At 40.8% G+C, this 14,479-nt stretch overlaps 1 protein-coding gene across 1 annotated transcript in view; it reads right to left on the reverse strand.

Annotated features, from left to right (window-relative positions):
• Positions 1-14,479, reverse strand: part of zranb3 (zinc finger, RAN-binding domain containing 3) — a 70,879-nt gene that overhangs the window by 40,984 nt on the left and 15,416 nt on the right. The window contains exons 2-6 of the mRNA XM_026947798.3: positions 14,126-14,144; positions 11,849-12,027; positions 10,400-10,631; positions 5,315-5,400; positions 3,823-3,994 (exon numbers count right to left, since the gene is read on the reverse strand). Of these exons, the coding sequence (XP_026803599.3) occupies positions 3,823-3,994; positions 5,315-5,400; positions 10,400-10,631; positions 11,849-12,027; positions 14,126-14,144 (688 nt within the window). The remainder of the gene's footprint in view (positions 1-3,822; positions 3,995-5,314; positions 5,401-10,399; positions 10,632-11,848; positions 12,028-14,125; positions 14,145-14,479) is intronic.

Raw genomic sequence — 14,479 nt, forward strand, 5'->3', positions numbered from 1 at the left:
ACACGTGTGTGTGTATGAGGAATAAGTGTGCAGGCATGATGCAAAACCATTGCGTGTGCATGAGATGCCATGAAATGCTTGCTTGTGTATGTACACACAACACGCACACGTAGAAACGTGAATGTCATAGCAGGTGATTTAAGAGGATCGGCAGAAGATGAGGTGCTTTTTGTTCCTCCGTGTTCTGCAATATGCCCACACACACACACACACACACACACACACACACACACACACACACACACAACACAATCTGCTGTCAGACAGTGACAAACAAGTGAAAAGAAAATTTTCTGAAGAAAAATAAGGTTGGCAATATTGCATACATCATGCCTATAAAGCTATCACAAATTGAAAAAGACAGCGAGAGAATGAGGTAGAACTCAACAGATGACTAGACAAGACGTTCACTATATAATGAGTTGCGATTTTTTTCAGATAAATCTACAAAATCATATAGGTGCTTTGTAAATATACTCTAACTCAGCGATGTAGTGCTTCAAGTCCAGGATATGGATGTAACATGACTTGGAATTGGACTGAAGCATTAACTGGACTTTGACTTAAGGCACTTTCACTCCCATTAGTCCATTTGCCGAGTTGGAATCGGAGCGAAATTGATATTTTTTGTTCACGAAAATCATGAAAATTCCTCAAGTATGGTGAACACGGAGCTGATGCTCAATAAATTACTAGATAAATAACATTCTGTGCATCACGTCCAATGCTTCTTCATGTTTTGTTTGCAATCTCCAGAACACATGGCATTTCTGCAGCACTACAGCTCTGTCCTTTGTCTCAGTTCACATTTCAGCTACAAAAAAAAAAATCCAACACAATACACACGGCTTGTCTGGTTCACTTTCTAAAGCACATGGTATGTGGTGCTGGTATGGTATGAGTTGCTGAGATTTTTAACAGACTTTTTAAAGGTCACTGATAAACTGAGACCCAACAGTATACAAAAATATTCAGCTAACAAAAATTGAAAGTGACACTGAAACAGCTCCAGGTTCTGTGGTTTGATCCTGAGCTTGAGTTAATCTCTGTGCTGCGTTTCATGCGTTGTTCTCTCCGTGTCTTCGTGGGTTTTCTTTGGGGTTCTCTGGTTTCCTCCACACCACCAAAAAACATGCTGTTAGGTGTAATGAACGAGTGTGTGTACGGTGCCCTGAGCTGAACTGGGGTTCCCAGGATAGGCTCCGGATCCACCGTGACCCTGATCAAGGTACAGAGCTTACAGAAGATGAATGTATGAATGAATGAATGAATGAATGAATGATTGAGAAGTCTCTAATAGTCTCTAACACAGACGGCTTTAATCAGATTGGTGCATTAACCAAATGAACATTAGAAAGAACGGAAAGTCAAAATGGCTACTTGTAAGAGAAAAAGCTGGGTAGGAACAAAGTGTGATTAGAGAAATACTTTCTCCTCTGAATAACATGCTGACAGCTCATCAGAGCCTGAAAAGAGAAAAGGAAAAAAAAAACTGTGATCATGGACAAGTGAGATAAAATGATAATTAGTGCTAATCGAATACGATCGCCTAGCAACGGCCACGGGGCGGTTATGGAGAGGTAATTAGCGCTATATTTAGCCTGTCTGATTCTGTCTCATCTCAGATTGGATGATTGGAGATGTTAGCGTATGGGTGTGTGTGTGTGTGTGAGAGAGAGAGAGAAAACGTGCGAGTGTGAACTTTTCTCAGTGTGTTTATGAATGTGTCTGGGCGAATCAATGAGCATGTGTTTGTGAATCTGCATACGCGTGAATAACGGTATTATGGTGTATTTCTGCCAGTAGCTGTGTTTGTGTATTGCGGGTGTGGACTTTCGCTGTTACTTTGATTTGTTTGAACACTATTTTAGGGCTGTTTTAGCTGGTGGCAGTTAAAGTGTTAGTACAAGCCTGAGAGTATGTGTTTAACATAATAATTTAGCTCTAGACTGCATATGGACACACCCTACCAAAATTACTCATAGGGAAAAAAAAATCTTTCTTGATATATGTGTGTATAAATATACATATATATATATATATATATATATATATATATATATATATATATATATATATATATATATTTATATATACATGCACATGCACATACACACATACACACACACCACTGACAGGTGAAGTGAACAACATTGATTATCTCATTATACCTGTCAAGGGGTGGGATATATTAGGCAGTTAACATTCAGTTCTTGAAGCTGAAGTGCTGGAAGCAGGAAAAATGGAGCGTAAGGACCTGAGAGTCTTTGACAAGGGCCAAATTCTTTGTTGGGTGTTCCCGGTATGCAGTGGTTAGTACCTACCAAAAGTGGTCCAAGGAAGGACAATTGGTGCACCGGTGACATGGTCATTGGCACCCAAGGCTCATTGGTGTACGTGGGGAGCGAAGGCTAGACCCGTCTGGTCCGATCACACACAAGAGCTACTGTAGCACAAATTGCTGAAGAAGTTCATGCTGGCTGTGATAGAAAGGTGTCAGAACACACAGTGCATCGCAGCTTGCTACATATGAGGCTGCGTAGCCGGAGACCGATCAGAGTGCCCATGCTGACCCCTGTCCACTGCTGAAAGCACCTACAATGGGCACATGAGCATCGGAACTGGACCATGGATCAGTGAAAAAAGGTGGCCTGGTCTGATGAATCACGTTTTCTTTTACATCACTTGGACAGCCGGGTGCGTGTGCGTCTCTTACCTGGGGAAGAGATGGCACCAGGATGCACGACAGGAAGAAGACAAGCTGGCGGAGGCAGTGTGATGCTCTGGGCAATGTTCTGCTGGGAAACCTCGGGTCCTGGCATTCATGTGGATGTTACTTTGACACGTACCACCTACTTAAACACTGTTGCAGACCAAGTTCACCCCTTCATGGCAATAGTATTCCTTAATGGCAGTGGCCTCTTTCGGCAGGATAATGCGCCCTGCCACACTGGAACGGTTTGAGCAACATGACAATGAGTTCAAGGTGTTGACTTGGCTTCCAAATTCCCCAGATCTCGATCCAATCGAGCATCTGTGGGATGTGCTGGACAAACAAGTCTGATCTTCGGAGGCCCCACCTCGCTGCTTACAGGACTTAAAGGATCTGCTGCGAACGTCTTGGTGCCAGATACCACACACAGCACACCTTCCGAGGTCTTGCGGAGTCCATGCCTCGATGGGTCAGAGCTGTTTTGGAGGCACAAGTGGGGTCTACACAATGTTAGGCGGGTGGTTTTAATGTTCTGGCTGATCGGTGTATGTACATATCTACCACAGACGTTCCACAACATAAAATCTGACTATAAACCGTTAAAAAGCACAACATGAAGTTCGTGTAAGCAATATCAGACAAGCAAGTGTGCTGTTGTACTGAATATCAACAGGCTGAGTGCCATAGGTAATCACAGCCTTACTGTTATTCAGTACAGCAGGATTGTGAGTGTGATATCGCTTTTGTACAACAGCTCAATGAAGAAGAAATTAATATAGAGTAACTGACATTTCACACACAATATGGCCAAACAGGTTTTTTGCTCTGTCAAAGAAAATAGTCCCCAAAGAGAGCCTCAGCCTCAAAAACATTACCACATCAATAATTATATGTTTTTCTTTGTTAAATCGTAATCTGTTTTTTGATCTGTTTATTATTAGACTTAGATTGCATCATAGAAGTCTATACAAGTTTGGACTGTTATTAGGGCTAGTTTATTCAGTGACATTGCTGTGTTAATATTAGTGTGTGCTGCTACTTGGGTTTGTTTAAAGCGTACTTTCGGGTGTGTTGTGATGGCGTGTGTGTGTGTGTAGTCATGTGTGTACCTTGGCCGCCTCTTTTGGCAGGTCGAAAGGGATTCTCTGGCGGATTTTGGCCGGCAGCTGTGTGAGCACTTCGGCTTTAAGTCTGCGGATCATGATCTCGCTGAGCCTCTGGTGCAGCTCGTCCAGATGAGACGCTCCGCGGCAATCCCACTGACGCCTCCTCCCGAAGTATCTAAACACACATACACACGTGTGCGCGCGCACAGTTACCCCCTCACTGGGTTCTCAGGAGCAGCTCTGTCATTAAACACACATTTAATCACACACACACTTGTTGCTCTTCTCACACTTTCAAGGACCTCATTATGATGAGATCTTTACAATCCTGAGTGTGTGTGTGACTAAGAGCTATAATGAGCAGTAAATTATGGAGAAGCTCTGGGCGACTGGCAGCCAGGCTTTATGGGCTTTAATGTACTCACCATTTTGTAAAAGGTTTTACAAGAACCTTTGCTCCAACACAAGTTCATTCATCAAGGCAGGTGTACATCCAAAACATTTCTAAAATGCACTTATTGAAGTCACTCTTTTCCTGTGGCTGAATCTCAATCGGCTTTGTGCATACGGTGCTCTAAATAGTGTCTACAATATCAGTACGTTATATCCTACGTAGTGAGCATATATAGTTAATGGGAAGCAATTGGGATTTGGCCTAAAAATGTGCTGGGTTGGCTTTAATGAAAACGCAAGTTAAGAGTAAATGGGAAATGACAGGAATCCTAAGTAGAGTAAGAGAAATGGAAACTAAAACTAAATAATAACAGCAATTATAAATAGCATTGTGAGCAGAAAAATGTGTATGCAAACACCATGAGCCAGATGTGTGTACATGAAGAGGAGCAGTGCATAACCGATGTGGGGAAACTGGAGTGTGTGTGACGCATGTACTGTGACCACGGTTGCTCAAACCGAATGAAAAAAAGCTTCCCAATGGACAAGCAGTATTAAAACAATCAGCTTGCCTGAAGAGCTCTAAAATGGAAATCTATGAGAATTAAAGGACAAAAAAAATTAAATCTACCTTCTAACTTCACAGGAAGTCTGCACACCTCCAAAGTTTAGTCCAATGACATGTAATCAGTCACACTTCCCATTTCAGTACCCTTTTTATGTGCCACTTTTTTATTTTTTTTGCACCTTTCTTCCTCAAATGCGTACGTACGAGGGGGAATGAATGCACTTGGCATTTTGCCGGGTACACAGTGCATGCTTTAGTCTCATAAATGACAGAATGAGATCTGATTGTGCTTAAAACGGATGCAAACATTTGCCAGGTCGTTCGTTTATTGAATAAATGAAGCAATAAGATTATAGCAACATGCCACCCAATGTAAAAAAAAAAGATACACTGGCTGATATAATTTACACACTCTGTAATTAGAAAATGAAGAAATAATTAGCAGTAATTAATAAATCTGTTCATTAGTGGAACATTTTCCAGTAATAAGGTCACTCATTAACCTTCCAACTATAATCAAAGGGAGGTGTTCACCTGTAGTGAGCATTGCAGTATTTCTTGGCGTACTCGCTCCATGTGCCAAAGCGCCTCGGATACAAAGCATCGATCTGCATGAAGAGCTGAGAGAGAGAGAGAGAAGGAGAGAGAGAGAGAAAGACGGATAGACAGAGAGAGATCAGATTGGGAAAGTGGCCTTCTGTATGTTCACGGTTTACAGGCAGAATAAACAACCTGTCAGCTGTTGTTGTGAGGTTATTTCTCACGTCAGTGCCCGTACATGTCTACAGAGGTGTCTTCAACCTGACACAATGGACAAGTTAAGAGGGAAAAAAAAATAATACATTTCAGAGCTTATCAGTCAATGGCTAAGTAAAACAGGAAAGTGCTTTCATCAGAGCACTGTACCATTTTTAATTCTTTTAAGTCATTGCTGCAACACCGTGTGTTCTTGCCGTTTCTGTTTTCGGAGCAGAAATTCACCGGAGCCTCTGAACCTCCAGCTAACGAGCGTAATCAAACGAGAACGGTTTTATTCTGCAGTGGAACGGAAGCCGCCCACAGGTTTCCATTTATACACAGTAAAAAGCAAACAAACCACAGAAACGGGATGACAGGGAGCGAGAGGGAGAAAGCTACTATATTTAAGGTAGTTTTGAGTTCCTGTATCAGGATGTCTCAGCAGAGGTGTCTTTTATTATTAAAATACAGAGGTGTAAAGAATTTCTAATAGGTGCAGCTGGCATAGAGCTAACACAGCTCTCTTTATCTGACTGCTACATGTCCTCAGTCTCCTGGCCTGGGGAACGTCACAGACTTGAGATGCTATTAAAGGTGCAATAGGCGATTTTAAAATTTTTTTTATTCCTTACTTGTACAAATAACATGGATGATATAGAACATGATTTTTAAAAAAAACAATGCATTAAGCCATGGCCTTAGCAGAAGTGTATTAATTCGCTGAGAAAACCCATTTGGTAAAACTTACTTCAGGGCTGGAATTCTTGTTTGTATTTAGAAGTGCCTCCTGTCAGTCATTTTATAGACACTTTACTCTATGGGTCACTGTAGATCCTGGGGGTGGAGCTTTATGAACATGGGCGGGAATCATGTGAATGTTGAACCTAATCTTAGAAAAAAAAAAAAAAAAAAGCCTAATCTTACCTAATGCACCTTTAAGTGGGTCCATTAAGTGGTTCTGTGTATTGGATATACTGTAGTGGCGTTTCTGTGAGTGACCTGCTAATAATCTGTGCACTAGTAATATACTAGCAATATACCAAGGTGCTCAAACCATTGCATCTGCGCTGACATCACATAGACGAAAACAATGGTACTTTTAAATGTTGAATGTTTTAACCATTTCTTTAAAAATGGAATTCCAAGGCACATATTCAGGCAATGCTTATTTTGGCTGTATTGAAAATGTATCACATTGAGACCATATCAAAATCGCATCAAATTGGAATTTTGTGTATTGTTTCACCCCTATTCGCCTAGTGTTAGAGTGTTCGTGTTAAATTATTTTTCTCTTCTAGTTTATAGTTAAGACAAAAGTTAAGGCTCCCAGGTGGCCTTGTTCGTTATTATTGGTGTGTGTCCAGATTCTTTTGCTTACGTTCCTCCAGTTACAAAATCTCCCATTTTTACTTTGACTAGAAATAGACTTAATAATCATAGTATATTCGGTTTATTGTAAACTCATAATAGGAAACACTAGATAAATTTGATAATATTTTTTTACTTGCTAAGATGTTTGTTCATTCTGAGGAACTTTGTATTGATTTGCAGGGACAGCTTCACTCTAAGGGGACAGAGAAAAGAAAGAAACAAAGAAAGCAAGCCTTTATTCGATTTATTCGCCTTTATTGTCAGGAAGCTAAGGCCAGGGCGCAGGGTCAGCCATGATAAGGCGTCTATGGAGAAGAGAGGGTTAAGGGCCTTGCTCAAGGGCCCAACTGCGGCAGCTTGTCAGTGCTGGGGCTTGAACCCTGACCTTCTGATTTGTTAACCATTACAGTAGTAATACAACAGAAGTGAGATTCCAAGCAGATTAATTTTATAGTAATCAAAATGTGAAGGTGGTCATTGTAATGGGGCGGACAAATAACGTCTCTCTCCAACACATAACTGCACTGCCTTGAAATAAACTGGTTGCAAAATACTGAATATCATATACAACAGTTAGTGCCACTAATTTATTTAGATAAGCGACCTTCCAAGGATGCCGATAGTTAGTATAACAGCACTGGGACATCGCAGTGTCTGTATCTGTCCGCTTGTCTGTGTTTGCGACATAAATTTCCAATTCTAGAATTAGTTCGTTAATCAATCAGGGAAATCGTGGAACATTTACCATGGACCAAGTAGGGTTTTGTTTTCTTTACGGCTGTAAGTAAAGAACATTTTTGTTTATAATGCATCGGAATCCCTCATTGTCAAGGACCACTAGTAGCTAAATAGTAGCTGAATCAAATAGTAGTTTTCAAAAACCACATATTGGCTAGAAGCTGTTATTTTCACTCACCTAGCGTTGTCTATAAATTATTATTATTTTTTTTCCACCGAGCCAGGGTCTGCTGTAGTGTAGGTTGCTACCGTGTGCTGCCAGAAATAAATTCCTTACACCGCGTTTTACGCTTACGATGTTTTATCAGGTTGCTTGTATTGTAGGGTATCGCTTGATATTTTCACAGGGCATGATTTGCAGTCTGCTTTGCTTCAATTTTGATCATTAATTGTAAAATACATCCAGATTGCTGTCATTCCGTCATCTGTTCATTAGCGCAACAACATACACTAGGTTTACGTCAAATAGCACCACCTGGTATCGGGTGCTGATATTACAAGTGAGTGAGCACAGTATCAGACCGAGAGTCGACACCAGTGTCAGTTCTGATGCATCCCGAGTGTGCAGAATTACAGAAAGAAATCATGAATTACAGAAAAACAATCATTTATGAATCAGTTGGAGAAGAAGTGAACATTTCAGGATGTTTGGGAACTGGAGAATTTTCCACAAAGGAGGGGGCAAATTGAAAGAAAGGATATGTGCAATGAGAATGAGCAATGGACAACAACAACAACAACAACTCCAGGGCTTCTTAAAATCTGAGTTATGGTTCTGGATATTTCCCCCAGCAAAAACTGCAGTCCTTTAGAGAGTACTACAGAAATAGTGTGAAAACAGCCAGAGGGTGTAAATGGTGTTTCACAGCTCTATTGTTCGCTCAGTCTCTGTCTGTATCGAAGGTTTAGCACAGCTTCCTTTGATACCTCACTATCAATGGCTAGTGTTAAACACGTCAGGTTTCAATGGAATGATTTTTTTTTTTCCCTGGGAATAATAAGCAGCAATTATATAAATCCAGGTTCCATCTGCTCATTTCTCCAGGCAAATGTGTTCATCAAAGCTTGGCACTGCGCCATGAGATAAAAACGACAGAGGGATTGGTAGCGAGAGAGAGACTGACATTCATTCCCTCTGTCCAGTCACGGTTTTTACAGATAGTAATAAAGGCAGAGATGGATGCTGTGCTTAGTAGAGAGAGAGAGACAGACAGACAGATAGAGAAAGAAAGAGAGAGAGAGAAAGAGAGAGACACACACCCACACACATCCACACAGTGTGTTCAGTTTCGGAGCTCCAGGGGAAGTAAATATCTACACCTATAAAACTAGAACAAGCTGAACCAAAGGGGAAAAAAAAAAAGACACTGTTAAATATATTTCTCCACAATATCCAGACCAGACTGGTATCATATGATTCGGAAGATGATGAACGAGTAATTTAAACCTTTTTTTCTGGACAGTTCTTACAGCCACACCACAATGAAAAATGCAGAAAGTAGGCAGAAGAAGGAAAACAGGATTTTAACACAAAAACTTTTAGTGTATATTGATGGACAGTGTTAAAATTAGCATTAGAGAGTACAATATAAAAAAAAAAAAAAAAAAAAAAGACTGCTTGTTTCACCCTATTATTGGAAGATCATTTTAAATCTCGAGTCCAAGAGAGGTTAAGTTGAGTGTGTTCATGATGAATGAGTAGCAGTTTGGCTGGCATCATGTGGGTCTGAGGATGTGTGTGTTAACCTTCCACCTCCCAGCTGACAGGGAAGACCTAGCTGGCAAGAATTAGATACGGCTCAATTAGGAGAGAAAAATCACACTGATTTGAGGGCAACTGATGAATCGGTGTTGTCCGTTTTCACGTGTCATATTCACATGACTGATTTCAATCAATCGTATGTGCGTTTCACATACACGAAACGCCACACTATGTGCAGGTGTTGTGATACTGAGCCAAGAAGAGGGAAGCACTCAGTAGGCTATAATCACCCGGGGACACAGAAGGAAGGGAAAAAAAAATCAGCTAAAATGTGTGGTGTGTGTGCTCCATTTTGTACAGTGTTGTTATTCTCTTTTAGTCGTTTCAGAAATAAGATGGATGCTGCATTAAATATGTTGATTTCTAATCTCAGTGTCTCTAAAAGCGCCAGTATCGGCATTTAGATTGTCAAATGTGGCTTGGAGGGACACTCTGCATCTCAGACCTCCTAAAATCGGATTTAAATCTGCTACTGCATATAATCATTATGTGCTTGGTTCATGTTTTTCTATTGAACATGAAAAAGGACAAATATACTCTATGGTGGATCTGGTCTTGATCTGGTGTATTCCCCCTTTATATTTACATTACACAGTTTGTAGAATCGCGGTGATTCCGATGTCATCAAGGTTGTACATTTATTGTTATTTATTGTATAATTAATTGTCACGATCTATTACGCTAAATTTTACGTGGTCGCCTACCCAACGTGTGTGATCATGCACACACTGTATGTTAAAGATCTTAACGAATATTGTACACAACCTCCCAACTTCTGATGATTCAGAAGAAAGAAGGTCTCCCGTGTTTTCGTCTATATTTTTGCGCCTCCTAGTGATAAACTCATTGCTAGAATAATAAGCGTACTGGGAGTTGAAAAATTCAATTTACACAAAATTATTCTCTCTTCCAAGTTTTGAAAAACAGCACATGGAAAGTAAAACAGAGACGGTAATTCAAGGTCTCTGTAAAGGAACCAGAGGAAAGTACACTCCTGTAAGGGCTGTTACCTCTTCTGGTCTGCCCAGTGCTGGAGTTCCTGTGAGCAGGATTGCACGTTTGGCGTTCTGGATCACCGGCACCAGGATCTTCGTCCTCGCTGCATTCCGGGACTTCAGGTAGTGCGACTCGTCCACTATGACGACGCCAAAGCGCTGCTTCTTCAGCGCATCCACTAGTGACTGTGCGTCGTTGGTGAGCAACCCGTAGCCCAGAACTGTCACCTTGCTCTGGCTGATGCCCCTAAAATTACACATAGTGTCATTGACACAAGGACAGTTTCAGTCACTTCAAGTGCACTGGAAATAAGGTCAGGTCTGATGTTGCCACTATGAAGGAATTCAGACCAATTTGAAAGTGACAACACAAGTGATGAAGCCTCTTGAGAGTCTTCAAGATCACATCACGTTCACTCGCCTTGTAATTGTTTTTATTTATTTATTTATTTTTTAGCCCAAAAGCTGTGATGGAGTTAAACTGTTAATCTTGTATGCTGACCCACTCCCAGTTGCCACTTTGTAAAACAACTCATACGACCAGTACGATCTTTCTGCTAAACTTTCAGTACAAGTTGCCCATTAAATAATTTATTCTCTTAAATTATCCATTTTTATGTTCTTTGGCTCACGAGGCACTGCTCTGAAGGACTGCCTATTTTTAAATATGTGGTTTGCTCTGTGTATCTTTACAATGGAAGTCATTTTTTTTTTTGCACTGTGTATCCTCTTGATAGTAGCCATTTTTTCATCGTGTTTGTCCCGTAGGCCATCAGAGTTAAAACATCACAAACACAAGGCCATCGAGAAGCCGTTGCCATGGCAGCGACTAGCGGGTCGGATCGACCCCAGGCCGAGATCTTTGGGATGAGCAGGCCAATTTGTGCAGCTCTTTTTAGAAGCATCGATAACGGGCAAAAAGGCAACAAGACCCCTGTGCCTGTGCAACCCAGCTTCCTGAAATATCCAGGCAAAGGAGCTCGAGCTTTTGCTTAACACACACACACACACACACACACACTCCTACTGAATGCCGGCTCGCTATTAATATTTTGAAAAAGGCCTTTAGTTGTTGTGGATTCATGGGAAGGTTTAGCACAAGAAAGTTTAGTTTGGGGCTGTTCTCAAACAACTCAGCATGTCTCAGCCATAATACCGTCTCTGCACGAAGCCTGAGCTCAATCTATAAAAAAAACTACAGAACACGTTTTCTTGAAATTACTCAATGCATCAGCATTCATACTATGATCTCTAAGCTCAAACTGGGAAATGCAAGAAAGTAATAACAGCAAAAAAATACCTCAATTATTTGTTTTATTTCACCAAGCTTGGAGGAAAAAAAAAGAGCCTATACCCAATCCTATATATTATTTTTTGTATTTTTTGGTCTTGTCAAAATAATTACCCAAAGTTTCTTCAATGCCTTGTGCATTATGACCTGCAAGTTAAACAAAAGGGGCATACATGATATCAGCTTTACTCTCCACCAGGTAGATGTCTTCGGGATGGAGCTCGGGAACCCAGCGCTCCAGCTCCTCGATCCATGGGTACTTCAGCGAAGATGGCACCACGATCAGCAGAGGCCACTCGTGTCTGTAGAGGTACGCCACCGAGATCGCCTGCACCGTCTTTCCAAGCCCCATCTTCAGCAGCAGAGTTTAAACGTTCGTCATTTCTCGTTATAATAAACATCAACATTGATTCATTTGGATGGTCTGTGGTAATGAATACTGCAATCAGTTACAACAATTCTGAATCAACTCGAAGGAAAACGATTCGGTTCAACGGATAGATAAACGTACAGTAGATTTAGTGAAACGCAGAAATGCTTTAGGAAAGAAAAGAAAAAGAAAAATCTTACAGTGACCTGGTTGCACAAGTGCGCACACCTCTTAACTGGAACTTTTGCTGGAAATACAGCATTCCGTCTTTTTGGGTAAGAGTCGATCAACTTAGCACATCTTGATTTGGCAATTTTATTCCACTCTTCCTTGCAAAAATGCTCCAGATCAATCAAATTACGAGGGGATCTCTTGTAGATCAATCAAATTACGAGGGGATCTCTCTTCAAGTCATTCCGCATGTTTTCGATAGGATGTAGATCAGTTCTCTGACTGGACCGTCCCAAAATGTTGATAATTTCCTTCTAAAGCCATTCCTTTGTTGACCTGGATTTGTGCTTCGGGTCATTATCGTGCTGAAAGGTGAAAGTTTTCCTCATCTTCAGCTGTCTAAAAGAAGCCTGCAGGTTTTGTGCCAAAATAGATTGGAATTTGGAGATCCATGATTCCTTCTATCTTGACTAGAGCCCTAGTCCTAGCTAAAGAGAAGCCTCCACATAGCATGACGCTGCCACCACCATGCTTCACTGTGGGTACGGCGTTCTCATAACACATTTTTTGCCACGTTTTGTCAAAATTAAGGTGCTTTCAGCATCTAGTTACTCTACCCCATAGCTCAGACATGTCACATGCAGGGAGTGACAAGTACTTGCCAGATTCCGACAGCTCCTTTAATTTTGGGTGATAAGCTGTCTTGTTTTTACACCTTGTTTTTTAGAATTACGCTAAAAAAATTTCTACCTTCATCTCATAAGACCATACCACATTTTTACACATGGTTTGGTGTGATTTAGGTGAGTTTGGATGTGTTTTTTTTTTTTTTTTCCCCTCATAAGAATGGGCTTCCTTCTAGCCGCCCTACCCCACAGCCCAGGCATGTGAAGAATACGAGAGATCGCTGTCACATGCAGGGAATGAACAGTACTTGCCAGATATTCCTGCAGCTCCTTTAATGTTGCCGTAAGTCTCTTGGCAGCCTCCCCGATAAGTTTTCATCTTGTCCTTTCATCAGGTTTGGAGGGACGTCCTGTTCTTGGTAATGTCACTGTGGAGCTCCATTTTCTCCACTCGTTGATGATGGCCTTCAGTGTTCCGTGGTGCATCTAATGATTCAGAAATTCTTTTGTACCCCTCTGCTGATCGATCCCTTTCGACAGTGAGGACCTGTACATGCTTTGTAAGCTCTTTGCAGACCATGGCTTCAGCAGTCGGATGAAACCAAGAAAACCAGACAGAAACAGCTGATCTTTAATTAATCAGAATCATTTCACTGATGACAGGTGTATGATTATGACTTTTGAACAGGAGCTTGAATGTGATTGTTTAATTCTGAGCACAGTCACATGCTCATTATAAAAGAGCATGTGCACTTGTGCAACCAGGATATTGTATGCTTATTTTTCATTTTTTCCTAAAACATTTCTATTTTTGCCTTGAAATTTGTTGGTTGCTTTATCACATCAAAGATGGAAAAAAGATCTGACATGATTTATCTGGTCAAAGCTGCAATTTTAATAGGGGTGTGTAGACTTTTTATATTCACTGTATTTGTAAAATCTGCTCAAAAATCTATGTTTGAGCTATTAATGTTTTACCTGACTTAAATACTAAATTATGTCAAAATACAGGGATCTAAGGGGATTCAGGGATTCAGTCTTAATACTACAGATTTTTTTTCCATGTTTCATGTTTCAGCAGCTAATTATTGAGACCTTTAAAGGTAGAATAAGGAGTAGAATAAGCCATAAAAATACTAAGCACACAGTTAAAGCCCTGCAGTGTTTTAGTTTGACATCTCTACAAAATGTACTACAAGTTCTATAACCTTTCTTTCATTAAATTGGCCTGAACAGGAACAATTTCACTTTTCACCACCTCAAAATGATTAAAACAGGCTTACCTCATCTGCAATCAAACACCTGCAAGACAAAAACAAAAAACAGGGAATGAAATAATAGAAAATGATTCCTCTCTTCCTCCAATTCATTTTGGATACCGAATGACTCCAGAGGTGATCAAAAGCAATGGTCATCTCATAAGCAGTGCCCCAGATAATTACCCTGCAAATTACGTTTTTCATTTCTGCCCACAATCGATGTCTGGGGAGGCTGACTTATCGATCCAGCCAGGTACTGTGAAAACAGAGCTTCCTGTCTTGCTCAATATAGTTTCACACACCTGACACTCAAAATCCAATTAAACTGCACCAGCTATCAGCGTAGGGGCACAGAGTATTAATTAACGGACCGTTATA

Source organism: Pangasianodon hypophthalmus, chromosome 25 (genome assembly GCF_027358585.1).
Source record: "Pangasianodon hypophthalmus isolate fPanHyp1 chromosome 25, fPanHyp1.pri, whole genome shotgun sequence".
In the NCBI taxonomy this organism is placed as follows: domain Eukaryota; kingdom Metazoa; phylum Chordata; class Actinopteri; order Siluriformes; family Pangasiidae; genus Pangasianodon; species Pangasianodon hypophthalmus.